Here is a 22,935-nt window from a genome sequence, read left to right as displayed (position 1 = left end):
ATTAAATTATAATTAACTTGTGAAAACCCTTATGAAGAATATAATTGCTTTAACAAAATTTACAAAAAGTATAAAATATACCTGGTTATAATCTAATACAAGTGTTACAACTTTTTTGTAATAATACCTCTTTAATTCCAGAACTTGCTTTGCTTTGTGATGGCAGCAACAATGTCTGAATTTCACAATAATAATTTCTTATTAATACAATCCTGACTAAGAGAAGAACTTTGCTATCATTTTATGGTGAGTTTGCCTCTTGTACATCAAAGCTGTTACAGTTTGGAATCTTTGTTTGGATGCTTTGGATGCATGTCACGTGACTTCCAAATTTGATGCAGGCTCGGAACTTTGCTGGCATGATGTCACCTTTGTTCCATGCAGGGCAATAGTATTATGATACCTCAGCCTACAGTACTTTTAATCATGGGCGCTGGCGCTCGTGAAGCAAACCCGGCGATGCGTGTGTTGGAACTGGAGAATGAAGGCAAGCTCCGAAGTTGGCTAAGTTTTGGTTACTCAGCTGGGCCACCCCAGGTAACGTGTCAAATCATTGAGTTTATGTCCCCTCATGGGAATTTGAGAAACGCAACTAGCACGGATTTGGAAGTTATGCTACATGACAAGAATTGCCTCATTCAGGTAGGCGAATAGCCTGTGAAAAGAGAGAAAGGTCAAGCATAGCAAGTTTCGTGGTCTCTCGGACTCTCTCTGGCCCCAAGTTAGCTTTCCGATCACCTTCTTTCCTGAACTTCTTGGACTGCGACTATGGTGGGTACAGTAATCAATGGCGGAAGTTAGTATAAATCTACCGCCACGCTCACCGACTGCCTTTAAATGGCATTGGATAGTCGTGAATTCAGGGACACATTTGGACTTAGCTCAGTCAAGATGCCGTATCCCTCTAAAGTACTATCCATGTAAGAAATTTAGCATAGTGAGCCTGATAGCACATATAATCCCTATTTGTCCAAGAAGATACCTGTATGTCCTGTAGCCTCACAATCTGTCTCCACAATGCTTTCAACAAGAAGGGTGCCTTCTTTGAGGTGCTACTAATACTCTTCATTCAGTTTTATCGAAAATTAAATCGGACTAATAATTCCCAAAACTATTTATTACATCATACTTGCACATTATCATGCCGGAACAATTGCTACAATGTTATGTACTCGGTGCCTGGTTCAATGTACTCATTAAGTTCTTCAGGTTCAAAGCAATCACATTCTTCAAAGTTCTCAAACCAACATATTATCTTAATCCAGTGGCCTTCTGTCGTCTTGTCTAGTTTTATTGATACCTTGCCTACTTTCTTCGGCAGCTTTATCTTGCCTACATCATAAGTGCCATCATTGTGTTTTATCTCAATTTTATGATTATCTTTTCTTAAAAAAGAGTAATATAGTTCCTGTGAGAATCACAGTTATAATTAAGAACAGTATCCGAGAATTAGTAATATATATTTGATACTGATCGCGCTTACTTACATCAGGATTACTTGTGACACTGAGAACTAGCAGAATATCCTCTCCCTCATGCTTTCCGTCTGAATCATCACAGAACCCTTTATTATCTCTTTTATTATCCTTGTGTATTTCAGTGTGTACTGTCACCAATCTCTTAAATTTCTTTTTATTGTATTTAACCTTTATTTTATAATATAAGTGCTGTGTTTTAGACATGGCTTTGCAGGTTGTTCAGGAGTCAGGAGAGTGAGTCCTTGTATTACAGACTAGTGCCTCTATTAATACTAGAATTTGCTTTGCTTTGCCATTACAGTAGTAGCATTCTGGATTATGCAATGCTGCTATCTTAATAATACACACGTTTACCAAGAGAAGGAATTTGCTATCACTTAATGATGAGATAGGCTCTTGCCCTTGCAAGTGTCTGGCAGTCTGTGTTTGCATGTTTGTATACACATCATGTGACTCTATGAAGCAAAGTGGGATCGGCAAAACCTTATCTTGTTCCTACAAAGCAATAATATGAAATAGTTAAAAGAGTAATACTGTGGTGATAAAGTATCTTGCTTATAGGAGCCTGCGCTTGAGAAGCAGAACTTGCGCAAACTGAGCGCTTAATGCTCTAGTAATGGAGAGTAAAGGCAAATTCCGTATGTTAAATTGGTTACCCAGGTAACACTTCAAATGGGAGGTTTCGTTCACCAATGAAGAAAGCGGCTAACACGGATTTGCTCGTATATGGCGAAAGCTTGCCACACCGCTTGCAAGAGGGCGCGTCGCAAGTAGGAAGAGAGTGAAAGGATGGCCGTGACAAAATTCGCACCCCCTGCTGTAGATGCTAGAAATAGCTCCCTGGTCACCTATCCCGGTCACTAACGTTTGTCAAACTATCTTGTCCTGTCAAGAACTGACCGCCTCTGATGTGCGTTGGTGCTGCTCGAAGACTTATGTGAGATTTAACACAACGGGATCTAACCGAATTGGAACACCAGCTGGTTCATTTGTAATCAGCTTGAGAGTCGTTTGTATGGAAGCAGCCATAGTTCGCATGTGGGGTATCACAGGAAGCGACGAAGGTGATAGGAAGAAGCAATGTGTGAGAGGGATGCCAGCAATTGGATACACTGCATACAGAGGTCGAACAACTGTTGGAGATGGCCAGTTGATTGGTTCAAGGCTTACGTGAAATGATGAATGGGCATCTTTGATGAATCATTGAATTATTTGTTACGGACTGCACAGTCGACGAGGCATTCAAGGAACCATAGGACAAGGCAAGCAGGAACTGCTTAGAAGTGCGACTTGGATGCGATGGACAAAAAGAGTTGAAGTAACGAACATGTACGGGGAACGAGATGGAATCGCCGCTGAGGGCAAACGCGGATAAGGATGAAACCCCAAATATAGACATATCATCTGTTTTTTTGATTTGTTGATCTCCTTATTTTTGATCGCCTCGGCTACTTTATACGGGGCTAGTTTGATTCTCTCTCGCTTTCTTCCTTCCTCTCCTCCTCGCGTCGTCCCGCTCCTTTCCCATCCTCCTCGACACTCCCGTCGCCGTGGCCCTACGCCTTACTCGTTTTCCCTATCTCTTCACCTCCTTGGCTAGCATCAATCTGTTTTGGTTTGATGCAGGTGTACTTATAGCCGGTATGTTTTCGTTTTCACCAGAAAGTCGTCACGTTCTTCTGAGTGTCCCTGTCGACCGACCACAGGCTTCTAACAACAGATTTCGTTCGAGGCTATATATACTCTTTACCTGTCTTTCTTTCTATCCTTTGGAGGAAGGGACATGCATCGCGTACATCGTCGTCAAGTAACTAGCATCCCCCCGACCCCAACAGATGCTGCTTTCACTGGGGCAGCGACTCTCAACACGAACACTGCTCAAATCAACACAGAGTCGTTAGTTGCTGATAACTCAGCAACAGGAGGAGGGGTGTTGTCTCCGACGACACTGTCACTTGTATCAAGTTCGTCATCAAATACTGCCGCAGGCCCCACCAACTCGGAGACGTCCCAGTCAGCAAACTCATCAAGCTCGATCCCTATCGGAACTGTCATAGGCATATGTGTTGGCGTTTTCGCTGGCCTCAGTGCCATTCTGCTTCTATTTTTCTACTTCTCGAGGCGGCGTGTCAATAACTATGCACCGCAGGGAACTGGTCGAGAGGCTGAGCGCCGTAAAAGCGGACGTGAATTATGGGTCAAGATGGAAGAGCAGGATGGCGATGGAAGCTACGAAAAGTATGCTATCAAGCGTACTACTATGACTTCTACCGCTCCATCGTCCGGCACGGGCGCTACAGCCGTTGGGCGCTCAATTACGGTTAAGAGCGCAAAAAGCGCCAAAACTTTCAAGAGCCTCGGCTACGGAACGAACCTCGGCCTCTCTGAAACATTCAAGACTCCGGACTTGCCACCTCAGTTGGAGTTCACTGATCATGACATCGGTACTGGCCGCAGTTTTGTAGGTGCAACAGTGCAACCACCATTCACTCGCGTAGAAAACGCTCCTATCTCCTGGGATGGAGAAACTGTCGCTGAAGGACAATCCTATTTGTCACTCAAGCACGGTAGCGACTCTATCAAGGAGGTTCCGGGTCCTGTGAGCCCTAACATGGTTGTCAGCCATCAGACTCCTCCGGCTGTCGAGACAAAGATTCCTCGTTGGGAAAGAGCGGAGGTTGTCAGTCCGGATGGTGCGGAACACGTGTATGGCGGTCTCATCCCTCACACCATCCGGTCATCACAGGAGACTATCCGCAAGCCTGCTGAGCATTCACAACCTAGAATCCAACCACAGGCTGTGTCGGTTAATCCGTTCCACGACCATAACCCGTTCGATGACCCCGCGTCGGCACACGCACGGTCTAGTCCACAGAGTGTAGGGGCATCTGACTCAGAATCGTTCTTCACGACTAAGTCGAGTCTCACTGTACGCACTGGCGCATTTGGTGCAGCGTCGACCGCGGCCGCTCACCATGAGCGAATGGATAGCAACGAACACGCAATGGCGTCCCTGATCGCCGCGCTAAATATCTCGCAGGATGAGGCGCGTGAGCGCCTGAGTGCGGCCATTACGCCGACTCCGCGCGAGAGCGCTGCGTCCGGATACAGTCTCGGTATGCAGAGTACGGAGAGCAAGGATTCAGAGGCGCTCGACGAGTTCCCTCTACCACCGACGAATATTGAACATCATGGTTCCGCGAATTGATTAACTTATTCAGTCATATGATGATGCTCTACTGATTATCTATCGTAACTATTGAAGTTGCCTTCCAGCGCTTCACTGTTATCGCTTCCGCTTTCTGCTAGTCTTTTTTTCCCTTGTTCCGCTCCCAGGGACTCTTTTTTAAAGCAAAATTGACGCTTTCATCTTCATCGTCGACATGCTACCCCGGATTTCATGAAACCTACGTATTTATTAGCTGCGTAGCGTAACCTGTCTTCCAGGCGTTATCGCCGCGCTTACCCACTCCTACACCCTTATCCCCACCCTTTTGGTAACAGATCGCGCTAGCGCAGTTCGCGTAAATACGTCTAGCTCTGGCCGTGGGCAAAGGCGTATCGTTTTAGAATGCTACGTCTCATTGTACAGTGCCCCAAGCTCCCTTCTTACCACTACTACACTCTCTGATTCCTTCATCCCTTATGCTCTGTATACCGACGCCGTCGACATCACTCTTATCATCATTTAAAATTTTCCGCCTGTCGTCGTTCTCCGTCACTCATTTACGCAATTTTTTTATGCTTGACAACCGCGTTCCGTTTCGTACGTGTCTATTATACCGCAATTTAGTTCTTTATTGAGCTATTCGGCTGTACATATTATTAACTGACTCTAGTTTGCCCTTTTCCCTTTCTTTTTGCGCTTGTTTTTTTGGCTGCACGTTTGAGTGCTTTTTTTTTCTGCGTTTAGTAACGCGTTCTCCCAGAGTTTCTATGTAATGTAGATGTTTATATGGAAAAGTGAGAATTTAAAGATGTTTTTTTTTGTTTCTTGAAATTGCGAAAAAAAAAACACAGAAATTATGAGACTATGTATGCACGGATAAAATTAGGATAAGATCGGCATTGCCTATTTTGAGTGATCTTCGCAGCGAGATTCTCGCCGAGAGGCACAAGTTGGTGCACAACTTGCACCTCCATTCCTTTCGCTACAAAAAAATAAAACTCTGTAAGTACTAGTGTTCTCTTTCTCATGTCTACTCACCGATTACACAAGTACATTACTTTCCATCAGGTATCACAGCAAAGGAATGAAACACTTCACTTATCAAATGCGAATATTTGGCCGAGCTACCCGACCTCCGTCGACTGTGTGATACGTATACTATATCTGCAGATGATTCTGATGATACGAACTGGTAAATTTCAGCAGGGCACTGAATACAAAATGTTTAGGTGATTGACCCTGATGCTACTTGTTTGCAAATGGTGACTGCGGAGTCTGTGTTTTTGTTCTCTTCTGATGCTGAATGCTTACGGAGTCGCACGGGACGTGTACTCTGTCGTAACGTGATGCAGTGGGCGGTGGGCTAGGGTGGACGGTTGTCTCTGTCCTCTACGGGAGCAGCATCTGGGACCTGTACTCTCGAACTCTAAGTTGTGCATCCTTGCTGGGCCTACTTGGATTTGACTTGGCTGTTACGGACTTGCTCTTCAACCGACTCGCTGGTATGGTATTACTCGGAATCCTACTATAGCCTTGACGCTCCCGCGGAACTAGCAAGCACACATCAGGCAACACGTATTCAGCCGACACTAACTGCCTCATCTTCTCCAGAACGACAGAATGGATTACGCACTTACGGCCCTCGACGCAGCAAAATACATCCATGGTCTCATTGAGAAGGTACGGACACTCATACATGGAATGCTTGACCAATATCTCAAATAACTTTTAATTTCAACCTACCAGCATTCAAAGAACAGGAAGACGCTTATGGATGTATCGCTCCGCCTGGTGGACGACATACAATGTCTTGAAGACATTCGAGATTCGTGTGGTATAGGTGACTCGATACCGGAGTTAGACGAGGAGATAGCTGCTTATCAGAAGTACGATCCCTAGTTTCTAATAGGAAACTCGTATGGCTGAGATTATTTTAGCGATCTAAACGAGCTCTTAGACGATTGTCGGAAGCTATTTGAAGAGAAACCGGGATTCCGCAGAAAGGTAAAACACTTCTACAAGACAAGGATAAACGTTGGAGATATAGAAGAAAAACTCATCGAATTTGAGAAGAGGGCAGACCTCGCGCAGAGGCGATTCGAGGTACGCCTTTATTGGAATACTTGTGTAACGCGACTTCGATACAGACGTGGGTCTGAGAAATTAATAGAACAAGAACCAAATCAACATAAGAGTAGAGCTTAGACATATTCATGCACGACTCATGAGCCCTGCAGCTGAACTCGAAAGGTCACTAGGCAATCAAATGGTTGGCCAACGAAATTGGCGCGGGCTGGATCAGGAAGAAGAAGTTCAGATTCAAATACAGGAGGATGAGGATGCTGATTGTACTGATTCACAAGAGGAGCCCGAGGACGAGTCTAGCAAGGGCTTCAAGCGACTTGGTGGTGAATCTAGATATCGCGAGGGAGGGCAGAAATGGAAGCAGGACAAATCCTCGGTAATACTGTCATAACTGTAGCTTCAATATCTTTCTGACTGCGATTTCCAGGAGGACGGGCTGGACGAAGGAGGCTTAGGAGACATGGAGCTTCTTACACCAGATTTTCCCAAGAGCTCCCTCGACGATGGAGCCCTTAGCGTAGGTTCGGTAAGCGAAACAAACCTAGCAAACGTTGCCTGACTGATTGTATAATCTCAGGAGGAAGGTTCGGTTGACATACGCAGCCATACAACAGACGTCTCCAACTTCTCTCCTAGAGAAAAGCTACAGAATGAACCCTGGGTAGGTGACACGTTCTTATCTAGACGCATGATACCTAATCACAAGACTCTAGGAGAATGATTCTGACGAAGAGAGTTCAAATGACATGCAGTCTCCCACACCAGAGGTCTCCAAGGCTGCTTCCGATGACGAGTCTGAAGGCCAAGAAGAGCATATAGAGCCCCAAGAGTGTATAGAGGAATCCCAGAAGCGCGAGCATTCAAAAGCAAAGGTACAGCTAAAGAGAACGACTATGACTAAGGACGAAGCAGTACAAGAGACCCTGAAGTTGCTCAACGATATACGTGACCCAGACTCGCGTACCCCAGTAACAACGTGGATCTCAAAGGCCAACAAATTGGCAATCACGCTCGAACAGAAATTGGACATGCTTTCCGAGGCACTACAGCTCTCCGAAATGTGCGCCTCACTGACTCGTCAGCTTACAGATGAATACCCCTCGGCCTTTAGACCGTTATTAGCATCGAATTTACGCAGTTTGGCAAAACGACTATGGAAGAACAGACAGCCAGACCAAGCCTTAGAGCATTCCGAAGAAGCTGTTTCACTCTATAGGCAACTCGTGATTGAAGATCCGGAGGCATATGAGCCGGAACTTGCATCGGCGCTGATGACATATGCACTCGATTTATCCGGAGTTCGTCGAAACGATGAAGCTCTTGAACCAATGGAAGAGACTGTTAAAATTCGGAGAGTGCTGGTCGAGCGTAACCCCACGAAATACACATTCGATCTCGCAGAGTCACTTAAGAATTATTCCATTCTGCTGTTGAAACTTCGTAGGGGTCAAGATGCCTTGAACGTACGTCGGGAGGTCGTTGAACTCCAGGAGGAGCTTGCGAAACAGGACCCAAAGAAGTACAAGCCCTACCTTGCGATGGCGCTCAAAATCCTCTGCTCGAGGTTATCAGGAGCTCACGAGTACCAGCAGGCACTTAAAGTGCAAGTTCGCCACGCTCGAGTAAGACGCGAAATCTCGGAAAAAGACCTGGAGAAGCATGCAGAGTATATAATAAGGAAGCTATTAATGTATTCTTCCAAGCTTGCGGATCGAAAGCTCCGCGAAGATGCGCTACAGGCCGCCGAGGAGGCTGTTGATCTCGCTGAGTGGCTCGCAAAAGATGATGCCCATAATCATAGGCTTGGGGAACATGACAACGATTCGGATAATAGCAATGACGAGCTCGACGATGACGGGGGTGATGGTGATGGGGACGACAAGGAGAGCGAAGGCAGTAGTGACAGCGAACTGAATCCGCATGCCGCCCTTCTAGCAGAAGCATTTACTGCGTTGAGCGACAGATTGTACGTGATGAAACGTGACGAGCAAGCTCTGAAGGCAATTTTGCGAGCTGCAGACCTTTGGGACACGCTCAGAAAGCATGACTCTGGATCAGGCAAATGCAAGTTCAACTTCGTGAGGTCTCTCGACAAGCTGTCACAGAGGCAATCGGTGCTTGGCTTGCACGAAAAGGCCCTCAAAACCGCGAATCGTGCTGTAGAGCAATGGGAAGCTCTCGCGCAATCGAACGACAGACATTTACCTCATTTGGGACGAGCGTACGAAATGCTCTCATTGCGGCTCTCCAAGCTCGGCCAACAAAAAGATGCTCTTAATGCTATCGAAAGTTCTATCGAGATATTTAAGGAACTTGTGGAACAGAAACCCCGTTGGCATGAACCTGGCCTAGCACAGTCGTTAGTCACTCAATCTATCGCATTTGCAAAGGCCGGACGTCGGAAGGAGGCACTAGTATCAGCAGAGGAGGCTGTAACTATTTACAGACGGTTAGCGAAGGACAATCCAAAGGTTTACAAACAAAAGCTCGCGTCTTCCTTGCACGAATACGCTGTACGACTTTCGTTGATAGGCCGGAAAGAACGGGCACACGAGGTCGTTACCGAGGCCATAGATATTTATAAGCAACTCGCGAAGGATAGCCCGGACAAATACGGAAAGATTATTTCAAAGTCCACGGACCTCCGTATCAAACTAAAGGCAGACCTAGTCAAGTCAAGTTTAGATTGAAGGGGCTGTTGTCTGGTGCAATGAGTATGAGCCATCAGAGAAAAGTCTAAATTCTCGTTCTACCTTACAATAGTATAAAATAAGTGAAAATAATACTAATAAAGTAAAAACACTTGAAATGAATCTTGTTTTCTAAGAGTAATATATAAACTCTGAAAGGTTTGTTTATTTTATAAATGTAAATAAGTATTCTCCTTGGCAGTATATAAAATGTATTATAATGGATCTCCTAGATAACAAGGTAAAATAACTCTTGTTAATTATAGTAAATGTTATTTATAAAGCTCTCAAATTGTTTTACTGTAATGTCTCTTTTTCTTCTTCTTATACCTGTTTGTTATTAAAAATAACAGTTTTTAATCATATTGAAATATTATATACAGTACAATATTATTTACAATAATTAAAGAAATAATCTAATAAAGCTGAGAGAACTAGATAATAAGTGTATTAACAAAAGAGGACAAGTGTATTCTCAGACTGTTTAATATAGCTCCTATTACTGTGCTTTAATTACTGCTCAGTTCTTACAAGTTGGATTGTGTGTGTTTGTAAGTTGTAAAGTTATATAAGTTGTAAAGATTAAGATTGTATTTAAGAGACAGATTAAAATATTAACTTACTAATAGGCAAGAAATTGTTAGTATGTGTATATAATTAAAGTAAAGAGATAAATGTGTTACAACTGTGTGTAGTAAGGAGAGAGAGGGGTAGTGTACCTGGGTTAAGATTCAGAGTATTAAACAAGCTGATTCAGACTGTACTAAAGCTGTGTTTATATATATATATATACTCTAATCTAACTATAGTATTTAATAAAAGGTACAGTAAACTGAGTCATTAATTACAGAGGTATAACTCTAGACCATTCTGGCTTAAAGAAAGTAAAGTAGAAAGTGTAAACAGACTTAGCTTAGACAGAATAAGTAAAGAGTATACAGTATTATTTATAGTTTTAAGAAATTCAAATATATGTAAAATAAACCTATTAAGAGTAATGTCAGACATAGAATAAGTAAGGAAGAAGAGTATGTACAGAGTTAGAGAGAGGATTGTGTCTTAGAATTAAATATATATGAATGTTAATAATACTGTTAGGGGAGACATGTTCTCTAGGTTGATAGTACTCTCAACTACAAATGTAGACCTGTAGCCCTTAATCCAACTATATTCCCAAAGCTACCAGCTAGGATTTATACTAAGAGAATGAGTAGGAATACAAGAAGAGTCAAAAAACTAAGGAACTACTGTATCTACAGACTGCTTTTTATAATAACTAAATAATAAGAGTAAAGTAAGGAATGAAACTTGAGAATAAGATTAAAGAAATAATAAGGACAAATATTACAAAGCTAACAGGCACATCAGAGGCCAGGAAGAATTAACAGAGTATTACACATTAGAGAATATAGACTAAGAGGCTATTGTACAAAAGAGGCACAAGTTACTATATTGAGTAAGAAATGGATTAGCTGTATTGTAATTGTATACACTACCTTGTGTCTTTGTAGCTCTCTCCTGTGCTCAATAATAAGACAATCTCCATGAAACTTTGTAGAACAATAGATGAGATGTTAAGGATTATGAAAATCCAGTAGTAATGTTGGTTTTTTATAAAACTGACAGAGATATAAAGAAAATGAAATAGGTCCAATCCTACAATCCTAACAAATACAAATGTACAAAATGTAAAAAGGAAGGTAAAGAGAAAAAGACAATAAATAGAAAGTAATGTAAGAGGAAGGGTAGAAGAGAGACAAAAAGTTAGCAAGTATTTATATAGTATGTATAAAACAAAGTAGTTACTTACACTTAATATAAAGACTTAAAAAAGACAGTATAACTAGCTAGTTAGTATTAATACAGGATCTGAGACTTAGTACAGGTATTGTAATAGTAGATTAGAGAGGCAAATATAGAGCTAGAGCTGTAAGCCTACTATACAGCTTACTACAGTTCTGAGGGTTCTAAGTGTTCTGTTCCAGAACTCTTTTGTACAGTCTTAAACTATGTATACAGTTCCTAGTCCTGAGCCCTAAGCTACTCATTCTTAGTTCTGACCCTGAGCTACACATATAGTTTCCTTTTTCACTTGTATTACACATTCCTTTAGCTTGAGCCACTTTCCTTTCTTCTCTAGTATATAAAGCTTATGTTTACACCTTTATTACACTAGTTCTTGTTTACTAACTATAACAAAGGTGTGTCTTATTATATACTCTGAGTTCTTATTTACTGACTGTAACAAAGATACTTTTGTCCTGTCAATCCTTGTGTGTCCTACAGTCTTTAAGCTCAGTGTTTAGTACTCTACTAGTACTGTTCTAAGAGCCTGTTAAAGAATCCTTACAAGTAAAGAACTAGATTAGAGAGAACAGAAGTAATAAGAGTTAAGAGTAAAAGGTTGAGAAAATAAAGAAGGTAGAAGGTAAAGAAGTAATAAAGACTCAGAAGAGAAATGTATTATTATATACTCTTGATCTTTAGCAGCTGATTACATAAGCGACTTTAATATTGTTTCAACTAATAAAACATTTAATTTATTGTATTTTATTATAAAATAAAATTATTAAACTACTTTTGTATTATTAAAAAATAATATAACATGTATATAGCTTTCTAAACACAGAAATGTAATTCTTACAAAGTAGACAAAATATCTTTTACAAATATTGTAAACTATTTGTATAAATAGTCTAAGTATAATATTTATATTATATACTTATAGTACACTTTTATTAAGATAATAATAATACAACATGTGTTTTTATACTATTATATACATTAATATGTCTTTTATATCTATTACAAGTCAATAATAATAATAATAATAACATTATTATATTGTAAATATCACTCTTTCTTTGAAATTATAATATAAATGTAATACAAGTATAATACTTTTAGTTATCATACAAAGTTAGTATAATACTTTTAATAGTTTGTATTAATCTATAACACTTATGTAACCTTTATGTACATTAATATGTCTTATTCAAACTTTATAATTGTTTTACAATATATATACAATACTTATGTTACTTTACAAAGTCTACAATACATTATAAGAAATATGACTTTTGCCTAATGAATTCATCGTCCTTTGCATCACAGAGCCTAGCCAAAATCTCTGCTGAGATGATCGATGTAGTTGTTGATGATCGTCTGATTTTATTATTCTCCACAACGGGATTGATTTGAACAACCTGACTGCTTTCCTGTGTTGACACTGTCTGTTGCCAAGAAATCATATGGTCGAGCCTTTTGCACTGAGCAATTGCTTTCTGAAGCCTCTCCTCAACCCAGTAGTCTGGTTTATAGAGTAAGTTTCGTGCCGACCCTCCATATCTATTATATGCTTTAGCCAGTTCTTCTGGAGAGCGTTGCTGTCTAGCTAGATGGCTAGAAGCGTACTTTAGTGCTAATATGCTAGAGAAAATGGTGTGTTCTTACCAAGATAAATAAACCTCTGACCATGACCATGTTTGCATGTTAAACGTTAATGTATAAGACTCTTTATCAAATCGATCGTATCGTGACAGCTCAGGCGATGTTGAGATTAGCGTTTTTATCCCTTGAAAAACATCCGTCGCTTTCTCCTGCTTGCTGTTACAGTCATATAGGACAAGCGTCGTCGAAGATTCTTGTAAAATCTCGCGATCGTTGGTGATGTACAAGTCTCCTGGAAGCCTGTAGGCGCCCTTGTCCCGGAACAAGTAACGCCTGAAAGTATCCAACATGAAAATGGTCCGTTCTTTCCTCATGAGGCGGCACAAAAGGCAATACGTCAGATAGACGGTTTTGCCTAGTTATAAGATCACGATTGTGTTTTGGTCGTTGTAAAAATTACTGTACAAACCTATGCCTGGTTGGCCGGTAAGTATAATGTGATTGTCTCCGCCTTCCGTGATAAACTTGTCAAGCTCTTCGTACTCATCTCGGACTAGGAACTGCTCTGTCAAGCCTATCGCCAGCTGACTTACTGCAGCAGCAGGAGGCCAAAACGGTAGGCGCGTCAGGTTAAAAAAGGTGCCTCGGGCCGGTCCCACCCCCGGCACCTCATCGTCCTTCGAGTCACGGAACTCCTCCAATCGATCCCTTCGACCCCACAAATAATTATGCAAACCAAATGCAAGTTGATCCCAAAGAATAGCTTCGTTTTCCTCAAGCTTTCTGATACGCCCGACTTTAAGTGTATGTAAAGATCCTGTACCTGTCAGCAGCAAATTTGTCCTGACATACCGTTTACTTCAGACGCTTCACTAGGAAGCGAGCGTTTGGCCGGAACGACCCCTTCATACATAGATTAGTCAAACTCGCGAGGAATTGGCTGAAACTTGTGGACGAGTAGAAAACAGAATACATGCTTGATTCAGCCACAACTACAATATCAATTCTTTTCTGCATCCTAGGTGCAGGCCCGCTGGGAAAGTACTCTGCAAGAGAAAGTGCAGGTTGCATCGGCTGACGCCTTCGAATGCCAGGAAGGCACTTTGCGACATCTTCATGAAGTTCCTCAGCTGGTTTGATATACAGTTTTTCAACCCGTGCGTCAACCTGCACGTCAATCGTCAGTCGGCACAATGACAAAATAAGAGACATTGGAGAAAGACCTTGTAAAGGTCTACAATTTTGTTCTCGAAGGCATCTTTGTATTCCACGTATTGACGAATTTCATTTATAACGTCTTGGACCTCTGCGTCCTCTGAAACATGAAAGGGACGAGCCCTGCCCTCGTCAATGTAGGACAGGTAGACAACATAGCGGTGGGACATGGTGAATGAGAAATAGAGACAATATAACGTGTGTTGCGTGGTCAGGTCATTCGAGTCCTGTAGGAATAATACGTCACTTGCACGTGCCTTACAGATGTTCACGGCAGGCACTGCGGCCAACAGCACGCATTATTCAATGAAGCAATAGGTTGTCGTCTTACGTTTTCCCATCGAATGTAGCCTTCCTTATTTCTTATTTCTCATCGATGGATTGTTCTTTTACTAGGTAACAGTTCACCAAGCAGTGAATGAACTCAATCAATTGTAACTTAATAAATCTTATTCTGCAAGAAAGGTTTTTTATTCTGCAGCAGGTAATCCACAGACCGCCAGCTACGATACACATAGAGATAAAGATATGAGAGTGACACCAAGGTACTAATAAAGACGTGAAATCCAATATCCAATGGATGAAGTGTGTGATACGGAAAGAGAATGATGTTGCGGGGTGGATATAAATAATGTACAGCTTGACCTGCAGGAATCAACAGAAATTATAAACTTGAAAGCCTGAGATGCAGAGCTGAAGGGAAAGGCGGGAGTGACGCACATTTGGCGCAACGCGAAGCAAAGAGTGAAAATCCTCCGTAGAACTGTCTGAGATCAAGTTAAATGTAATGTGGGCGACCATAACGAGTGGAGAAAGAAATTGATAGATGTCATCGAGACAGACAGCATATACACGCAGCAATACCTCCTCCGAGGAAGATAACAAAAAAGGTAATGGAGAATAATTCCGAACGGCTAGAAATTAGACCACGAGATGATATCGTTGCGCGGCCGATCCTCTTGCTCCACTTGCACCGTAACTCCTAAACTCGTACTGCGCACAGGCCGCTCAGAACGCAACCCCTTCAATGGCTTTACGAAACACCAAGCAGGAACTGCGCCAAGTTCAGCGTCTGTGCCATTTGCATTTTGCAATTTCGGTCTCGCGACGATACACCATCCGTCGTCAAAAGAACGGAGCACTGAAACACGCTCGCCGAGCGTAAGTGTGAATTCATCTGGTAAAATTGGCGTGAACACTTGGCGCACGGTGCGCTGCTGCAGGCCGGCTGCCGAGCCTGAGTTCCTGGCAGTAGATGACCCAGTGGAAAATGCGGAGAAACGAGAGCCTCCAGATAGAGCACTTCCCGTTCGAGCGTGCCGGCCGCCGAAGAACGACTCCCTGATGGAGTCCCGCGTGCTGCTCTGCGTCGACTCACGCGAACGGCCAGGCGAATTCGGTAGACGGGCTGCGGACGCAGAAAATGAGAGCGTTGAGACACGCTTGTCCGGGATTTCGGTGGAGGATGAGGCCGTTGAGGGGGCCTGATTTACAGCTTGATTTACATTAAGGGCGAAGGAAAAGGGAGCAAATGGACGTGGCAGCTTCCCCTGGTCCGAGTAGAAACTAACGATGTCATCTCGTGTTGCATCTGGCCGGAATATGGCCTTGTCAGGCATTACAACGGACGCTGTGAGGTTGGCACGAGAAAAGGTAGCTTGCTTCATCCCAAGGGATCTGTGAGGGGGCATTCATCAAATGATGTCCGAAAGTATTACTTAGAAGTCACGTACGTCTCTTTCACGACTCCCTTTACCGTCAAGAATGCAGAGTTCCTCTTTTCCTCCCTCTTTCTTCTTGCTCGCTTTCTATGAGCCCTGATGCCGAGACATAAAACAAGACTGATCAGGGCTACGACCGCTATTCCGATCCCGACGAGACCGTAAATGGGTATTTGGAGGGAGCCAATATCGACGTCTGGTGAGCTCGATGCGTCCGATGCTCGCTTTTGTATAATGGTAGACGGTGCCATGCCGTTTTGTCGAAGGAAAAGTGAAAAAAGCCGTGTGGAGAAAAGAACGTGTGGATAAAACGAAGGTCTTGAAAAAAGAGCGGACGGCAGACAGCTTAGTTAGCCTGAAGCCCCGACAGTAGTTAAGTACGCAGAGGCGTCACAAAGCTTCTAACATCGAGAGAAAGAAGGGAGACAGTCGCGGGCGAAACGTGATAGCAGCGCTTTCAGAAGAGATAGACCAGGAGATGCTTGGAGATTGCGAGTTGAACTGTTGCGCGCTCCAATCTCACACATCAGTGTCCCGGCCCGATTGAGACAAGGAGGATTTGCAGGGATACCACCCGACCTTGACGACGAGGTAAATATCATGCTGATCCTTTCGCGTGGCTATCCTCCGATGGTAATTTCAACACCTGATTTCCAGGCCTCGGATTTTCTCTTTAGAAAACTGTCTCCGAGTCGAATCCGAGATTACCAGAGGCAACGGGAAGTTATCTTTTTTCTTGTACCTCTTGCTTTGCGAAGAAACGTCCCACGAAGAAATCAGGCCTAAGGTATGTATGCCATAGCCAAAGTGAGATTGTATGATGATGGCACTTGAGGTTATTCCTCGTACTCCTCAGTTGAGTATCCATCAGTAGACAAAGGTAAGGGGCGGCGTCCGAACTTGACAGATGGCGTCAAATTGCACCCGATTGACCCTACTTACCACGACAATAAACACCTCATTTCTAGGGGTCCTTCCTGGGCCCGATGATTAGTTCAGGAACTCACTTTTTCGCGGGAGGAGTCCCAGCCGTGCCTGATTGGTTTGAACGACCTAAAGATTGAATACAGAATTCACTGGTCTCTCAAGTGGAAGTCGACTGTAAAGCGCACAAAGTGCGTCAAGCTTACTTAACCCATTGGACTCGTAACCGTGGGAACTTCGTGTGCCGCCCATTTCGGATATTCGGATTCGCGAAACAGAATATCAAAGTTTTTGAAAAACATAACGGACAATTCCAACCGGTCGTTTGTTCGTCCGTTCGTTGGCGCACCTTGAGTCAGCCGGAATGAAAAGGTATATTGATTGTGCTAATAAGTAATATAGAATCCATCCGCAGCCAATAGTTGCCAAACGATTTGTTCGTGGGACATCGTATTATCAACTCACTTCGATCCCTTCCAAGATACATGTCTATTTCAGCCGCTTCGTTCCTTCCGGGTCCTCGACTTCTCCACACCTTCACTTCCCGCGTACCTCTGGATCACTACAAGACGAACCCGGTAGGAAATCTGATCCTGATTCCCGCTCTTGACGCACCTCAGGCCTTCTCGCGTCGTCAAGCAGAGTACTAGTCGTCGGCTCTAATGAGACGCTGATAATATGTTGCCTCATTCGATGTTTGTAATTTATTATGTATATTGTATGAAGGTCGAAAGAGCGGACAGAAATTGAATAATAGCGACTGCGGAGGCGAGCGACTCCAGTGAAGGACATTAAGGAATCTTCCAAGAGACAAAATAAATTGGTATTGAATACAGTACGTGAACTCACCAGCCCGCAGCACCCCAATCTACGGCGTCATTGTGTTGCCTTCGAGTTTGTCCCGTAATTTATGTATTCAATTTGCGCGTCGTCATAATCATTGGAGACTAATAAAGTTACTCAGCAATAATAGATGATACAGATCCATACAATTATGTGCGAAGCGAGTTCGCAAAAGTGCTACAGGCAACAGAGTACGAACAAGGAGAGCAGCTAAGGAAATGGGGAGAAGACCGAAGATGCGTCAAAGAATGGTAACACCGAACGAGAACACGAGCGAAGCAAAGAGAAGGCTTGTATACGAGAAAGTCTACCGTCGCGAGGCCCCAGGCGTAGTCGAACGTTTTGGTGTACCTGGCGGTTTCCGAGGTGTCGGTGGAGGGACGTCCGTAAGCTTCCGCTCCAATACGTGAATTCCACCTTCAGCTGTTTGATGAGCCTGCGACTCTCGAGCTCGTTGCACATCCTTCGCTGCACGTCGAGCTGCGTCACCGAGTTGACCTCTCGGACGAGCAGCATCCGTTCGCGTGAGCGCTCGCAGTAGGTCCTGCGCGTCTAGTGCAGGATTTCGAGACGCGGGTAAAGACGTTGCGGGTACAAAGTTCGATAGTACTTGTTGCCCACTTAGTGAGGCTCCGGTGGATGATGGTAACGTCCGTTGTGCAAGGGAAGTAGACAAAAGAGAAAATCGCCGGTCAAGATCTAACGCTGCTATTTGGGTAAATTGACGCGCAACGGAAGCGGCGGCAAGTAATCGGTCCTCCTGGCAGCGAAATGTCAGAAATAATCAGAATAGTGAAGGAGGTACTCTTAGGCACCTTGTATTCAAGATCCTCTCGCCGAGAATCTGGTTTCCCGATACCTTCAACACCAACTTCCAACAAGTGCTTAGCAAGGTCATACCCCCTAGGCCCTCGAAAGACATCTGGTAATTCGTTTTCCCAGGGTTCCAAGCTTTCTGGTTCTTGCGAGCCAGCCCTTTGCTTGCCCTTAGCTTTAGAAGAAGCACGACTTTTTTGACTGATGCCCGAGAGTACATTTGCCTGATGTGCGTTGTAGAACTGTGCAACCTCTGCCCACGCCAGGTCCTCCTTCTTACGCCTTTTATATATTCAAATCAGTACAGCATAGGCCTAAGAAAGAAATCCGACGTACTCCTCGATTTGTTCCGTGAAAAGTTTCTCGCGAGCGCGGTTCTTCACGTTTTGCTCATTCTCTTTTAACTTCCATGAGCCATTCACTCCAGAAGGTCCAGAGTATGCGCTAGTGTCAATCTTCTTCTCCGCTAATTGGCGTATGAGTTCATCTTCTATCTCCTGCAGAAGCTCGGCGCCACCGGGAGGAAGAGTAGGCAGGTCAGAATCGCGCGACGGCTGATTTGAGATGGACTTTCGGCCACGATTACGATGAGCAGATGGGTCCTTCGCACGTGATGATACCCAAATGAGGAGCTGGCGAGTGCGTTCGCTTTCAGGCTGTTCCGGGTCAATATGCTTGTATAGTGAAGTATCCGAAACGGAAGTATGAGGTAGGGCTGTCGTCCAAGTCAGTATAGAAGGACCACAACTAAGAATTAACCTACTGATAATTCCTGTCGATTCAAAGGCCGAACTGCTACGTTTCCCACGCAGACTCAAGGAGCTCCTTCGCCTTGCTAATCTTGGAGGTTCTCCATTCGCAGATCCACCTCCTGAAGAGGTACTTGGTTCAGGGCGTGGTTTGGACTCTCCACGGAAAAGCCGGTTTTTTGCGATTTGGGGGGTCTCTTGATCTGCGATAGGCATGACCCCATCACGGCCTGTCCGTGACGGTGTTGATAATTCACTTGTACTGTCAGCAGTCGGCACTGCACCAGCTTGTTCCCTCAAATGTCGTACACGGGACTTTCCCACAGCACCAGATTTCGAAGGAGGAAACTCGAGTTCAATTGACATTGCAGCGGGTGTCATGCTGGCTATACTCGCTCGTGAGCGATCTCGTAAGTCATCCGCTTCCGAGTTCATCTGTCGAACGTCCTCCTCAACCTCATGTTCAGCTACGTTACCCGCCAGAACATCCCGCTCCTTTCCTTTCTTCCGAACCCGGGCAAAGGTCATCCCTGCAGACGAGGTAGATGGAGGCTTGGAACTAGACCTTGACTTTGAAGGGCCAGCTACAGGAGGTAGCCCATTGGTTCCTGAAGGTGTGGCTCGGGAAGGAGGTCGTTGCGGTTCTTGACTGACGTCTCGGGATTGTGACGTCGACGGAACTTTCCTGGTGATGACAAGATTACCAATCTTTTCAATGCCTATGCCTCTAGTCAGAACGCAACGTAGACGGGAGAAGCGCAATTCCTAGACGTACGTTTGCGCTGTAAGTTTAGTTCCGGTACATTTTCTGGCTATGGTAATTGAAGTGTCAGCCCTTAGACCAAAACCGGCATCAAAGAGAAGATGTGCATACATCATTCCTTGGTTTCTTGGGTACATTTCCGAGTAAAGCTGCATCATCAGCATTCTTTCGTTTAGCTGCGCCAGTAGCACTTGAGGTGGGCGGCTGGGTAGGAAGCATTGGTTGTTCGAGGCCGCCACCGGACGATTGAAGAAATCGCATACGAAGAAACGCTTGGCTTGGAGCGCGTCGAGGACGCGACTTGCGTTGTGGTAAGCAGAAATTGCTGATAGCAGGCTAGACGAATACAGGCGCGGTGCTGTTTCGAGGGAGGAGGCGCGTGAGGCATCGGAGTTTGAAATGGCGTCACGCGTCTGTCACACAACAACAAACAATGCGTCTCCTCACCCAGCACAACCACCGCGTAATGAACGCGTCGCAGCCTACAGTGGCATTAAAAATGTAAGAAATAGTCGATATGATAATGTGTCCCTTCCTTTCCGTAAAAAAGACGATAAGCCCGAGTCGAAAGAAGGCGGGTTTTTACCGACTTGGATCAAACCGTTCCTCCCTCAGGACTCGTTCCTCAACCTCAGAAAACCGTTGACAAGACTAGCTCTTAGAATCTGCGGCTCTCATACATCAGAGGACAACATTGGCTGGGTAGCTATCGCTGCATTTGCGAACAGAAGCGATCTATAGCGAGAGGGGCAAGGCTCTGCAGTCGTCGTCGGTGGAGTTGGATAGATGACCATGGTCCATTGAGCAGGGAAACATTCGATATGTCTGACGTAATCAGGCAAGTTCAAGTCACAAATGTTACGGTCAGCAATTAACACTGATTAATTTCCCTGTTCCACCACTAAGAAGCAAAGCTATCTAACACGTCCAGTTTCCGCAAGCTGGGAAAGTCTACTCAGTCGAGCTTAGTGTTACTTCTTTATTGTGTAGTGTTGAATTACTGACCTGTGGATATATAGTCAGAATAGTATTCCAATACTTGCAAGACTCGTCTATCTGAAAGTGATCTCCTGGAATGGCTCCTGAATCGGATATACCGAGGATTGCCAACGTTGTTCTATTAGATGGGTCGTATTTTTCCCATCCAGAAATTCTTGGGCCAAGCGTAGGGTCTATGTGAACGTCTTGTTCAGCATATGATAAACGTTCTAGATATTACTATCTTACCCTTCACGAAGTTCGTCCAAGCCTCGACCATGTAGTCGGATACCTTGTGCTCGAAGGGGGTTACGGGTATGAATGGCGGACTGAGTACAATAGTTGCAGTTGTCCTAAACGGTGGCAACATGGTAAGGATGGCGAGACACAACGCCTATATGAGACTCACCCCATAACGAAACGAATATCCTCGCCTACAAGAACGTTGGTGCGATATATATCATTCCGATTCAATCGACTTACCATGGAAAGTGCCTATCGAGGCCCCTAGAGAATTCAGATTATCCGCCACTAAGTCAAAGTGATACCGCCAAACTGGCTGCCCCAGCGCCTCAGTCCTCCACTTCCCGAGATTATGCGCAAGGCACAGCATATGTGCGTCCCTCCATATCGCTGATGTAGCATTATACACCGACGGATAAATTTCTGATGGACTCGGATACATCTCTAGAACCTTCGTGAAGTTAGCGAAGGGGAAGTTCAAGTTGTTGCTTATGCTGTGCAGGAGATTCAATAGATCTGTATGTCAATCTTTAGAATTATTTCTTACAGGTAAGCTCTTTCGTCTGTAAACGCCGTCGGCTCGCTATTGACAATCAACGTTCCCTCGTCCTATCCAACAGCTTAAGTTACACATATCGTTCCGGATTTGCCTTGCTCACCTTATTAGTCCCTATCAGCAAAGGTATCTTCGCGCTCCGGCCTTCCCTTGTTTGTTTTACATAGTCCTTAAAAACGGTTATGTTGTCGATCACAGGCTGGAACTGATTCCCTGACGACAATAGGATCTCTTGAAGAGCAACGCCACTTTTGGTTCGCAGACAGTCAAGTTGGCCTTTGGTCGTCAGACAGGATAGGTTCTTGGATATCGCCTCGAGTTGGTTTCCGAGCTGCCATTGTGGCTGCGATGCTTTACAAAATAATTAGCGTAGGCAGGTGAAGTACAGTTTAATAACTCACTATCAGAGCTTTGCATTACGGCTCCTCGAACGATTGGGTCGTTGGGCCAAGCCGACATGTAGAAGTTCGTCATTTCTATTTTTGTCAGTTTTATTACGCGTTCTGAGAAGTACGCTCGGACTGACCTGCTCCGACAGACTCCCCTAGAATACATTCAGATTATGACAACCCGCTTCATATGAAGTCCACTTGCCTCCTAAGACGATCTTCGTTGGATCACCTCCAAAAACCTTCGCGTTGTCTCGGATCCACTCAACGGCAGCCCTGGTATCCAGAAGTCCAAAGTTCTGCATCTCACCGGCATCTGCAATTTCTTTGGCATGCGGCCATGCCCAGAGTGACAATCGGTAATTATAGCTCGCGAATACTATCCCCTTCGCAGCAAGGAACGAGCCGTCGATCTTTGGGTCCGAAGATGCACCACTATCAAATCCCCCACCGCTTTTTAAAACCAAATGTTTAAGTCTATCTTATTCTAGGCCGGAATGACACGTACTATGAATAAATATACACAGGAAGATTCGTCGCGTTGACGGGAGCGATCACATTAATCCTCAAACAATCCTCGCTCTGGATGCTCGTCCCATTTCCACCATCCGCCCTTCCCTGAAGGCAAGCAGGACCAAATCCTGATGCATTGAAAACGTTGCCGCTAGTGTCCACAAATGGCTTGGGGGGACGCCACCGATTCGCACCGGATGTATCCTGCGCGTACCGAACGCCGTACCATTTCTGCAGAGGAACGGAAGTAGTAGCGTTGTCGAGGAAACCGAGCACTGGACCTGAAGTTGTGTTTACAAGCAGAGAATCATCCTTTAAAGCAACGGCTTTCAAGGCAAGGTTGATAAGTGCGGCGACAGTTACTACAGTCTTCAACATATCGCTCGACGCTGGGGAAAGCGGGGTTCCATCAA

At 44.4% G+C, this 22,935-nt stretch overlaps 7 protein-coding genes across 7 annotated transcripts; 3 read left to right on the top strand and 4 right to left on the bottom strand.

Moving 5' to 3' along the window:
* Positions 1-2,170: 2,170 nt before the first annotated feature.
* Positions 2,171-2,853, top strand: FOMMEDRAFT_152504 (uncharacterized protein; the record flags this gene model as incomplete). Its single annotated transcript, XM_007263347.1, has 4 exons — positions 2,171-2,248; positions 2,302-2,343; positions 2,410-2,648; positions 2,709-2,853. The coding sequence occupies 4 exons, from the start codon at positions 2,171-2,173 to the stop codon at positions 2,851-2,853; spliced, it is 504 nt and encodes a 167-aa protein (XP_007263409.1).
* A 175-nt stretch (positions 2,854-3,028) lies between these two features.
* Positions 3,029-5,312, top strand: FOMMEDRAFT_17615 (uncharacterized protein). Its single transcript, XM_007263346.1, has 2 exons — positions 3,029-3,119; positions 3,185-5,312. The coding sequence occupies exon 2, from the start codon at positions 3,262-3,264 to the stop codon at positions 4,684-4,686; it is 1,425 nt and encodes a 474-aa protein (XP_007263408.1). The 5' UTR covers positions 3,029-3,119; positions 3,185-3,261; the 3' UTR covers positions 4,687-5,312.
* Positions 5,313-6,267: 955 nt separating this feature from the next.
* On the top strand, positions 6,268-9,422 carry FOMMEDRAFT_152502 (TPR-like protein; the record flags this gene model as incomplete). The annotated part of the gene is made up of 7 exons (XM_007263345.1): positions 6,268-6,327; positions 6,394-6,533; positions 6,585-6,750; positions 6,818-7,108; positions 7,160-7,258; positions 7,310-7,393; positions 7,446-9,422. The coding sequence occupies 7 exons, from the start codon at positions 6,268-6,270 to the stop codon at positions 9,420-9,422; spliced, it is 2,817 nt and encodes a 938-aa protein (XP_007263407.1).
* A 3,449-nt stretch (positions 9,423-12,871) lies between these two features.
* FOMMEDRAFT_76968 (uncharacterized protein) lies at positions 12,872-13,372 on the bottom strand (the record flags this gene model as incomplete). Its single annotated transcript, XM_007263344.1, has 2 exons — positions 12,872-13,227; positions 13,282-13,372. Coding segments are annotated over 2 exons (447 nt in total), but the record flags the coding sequence as incomplete, so codon positions are not given.
* Positions 13,373-14,930: 1,558 nt separating this feature from the next.
* Positions 14,931-15,999, bottom strand: FOMMEDRAFT_165738 (uncharacterized protein; the record flags this gene model as incomplete). The annotated part of the gene is made up of 2 exons (XM_007263343.1): positions 14,931-15,704; positions 15,761-15,999. The coding sequence occupies 2 exons, from the start codon at positions 15,997-15,999 to the stop codon at positions 14,942-14,944; spliced, it is 1,002 nt and encodes a 333-aa protein (XP_007263405.1). The 3' UTR covers positions 14,931-14,941.
* A 1,740-nt stretch (positions 16,000-17,739) lies between these two features.
* On the bottom strand, positions 17,740-20,637 carry FOMMEDRAFT_165737 (uncharacterized protein; the record flags this gene model as incomplete). Its single annotated transcript, XM_007263342.1, has 8 exons — positions 17,740-18,275; positions 18,331-18,613; positions 18,668-19,046; positions 19,095-19,799; positions 19,856-19,892; positions 19,955-20,047; positions 20,107-20,256; positions 20,524-20,637. 8 exons carry the CDS (start codon positions 20,635-20,637, stop codon positions 17,823-17,825), a joined length of 2,214 nt encoding a protein of 737 aa, XP_007263404.1. The 3' UTR covers positions 17,740-17,822.
* Positions 20,638-20,757: 120 nt separating this feature from the next.
* On the bottom strand, positions 20,758-22,900 carry FOMMEDRAFT_152497 (carboxylesterase; the record flags this gene model as incomplete). The annotated part of the gene is made up of 11 exons (XM_007263341.1): positions 20,758-20,784; positions 20,849-21,015; positions 21,071-21,174; positions 21,231-21,255; positions 21,305-21,558; positions 21,612-21,673; positions 21,724-21,971; positions 22,022-22,096; positions 22,147-22,164; positions 22,242-22,462; positions 22,518-22,900. The coding sequence occupies 11 exons, from the start codon at positions 22,898-22,900 to the stop codon at positions 20,758-20,760; spliced, it is 1,584 nt and encodes a 527-aa protein (XP_007263403.1).
* Between the last annotated feature and the right edge of the window lie 35 nt (positions 22,901-22,935).

This window comes from Fomitiporia mediterranea (genome assembly GCF_000271605.1).
Source record: "Fomitiporia mediterranea MF3/22 unplaced genomic scaffold FOMMEscaffold_2, whole genome shotgun sequence".
NCBI classification, from domain to species: domain Eukaryota; kingdom Fungi; phylum Basidiomycota; class Agaricomycetes; order Hymenochaetales; family Hymenochaetaceae; genus Fomitiporia; species Fomitiporia mediterranea.
The sequence above is the reverse complement of the archived record's forward strand: the minus strand, read 5'-3'. Positions and strand labels throughout refer to the sequence as shown.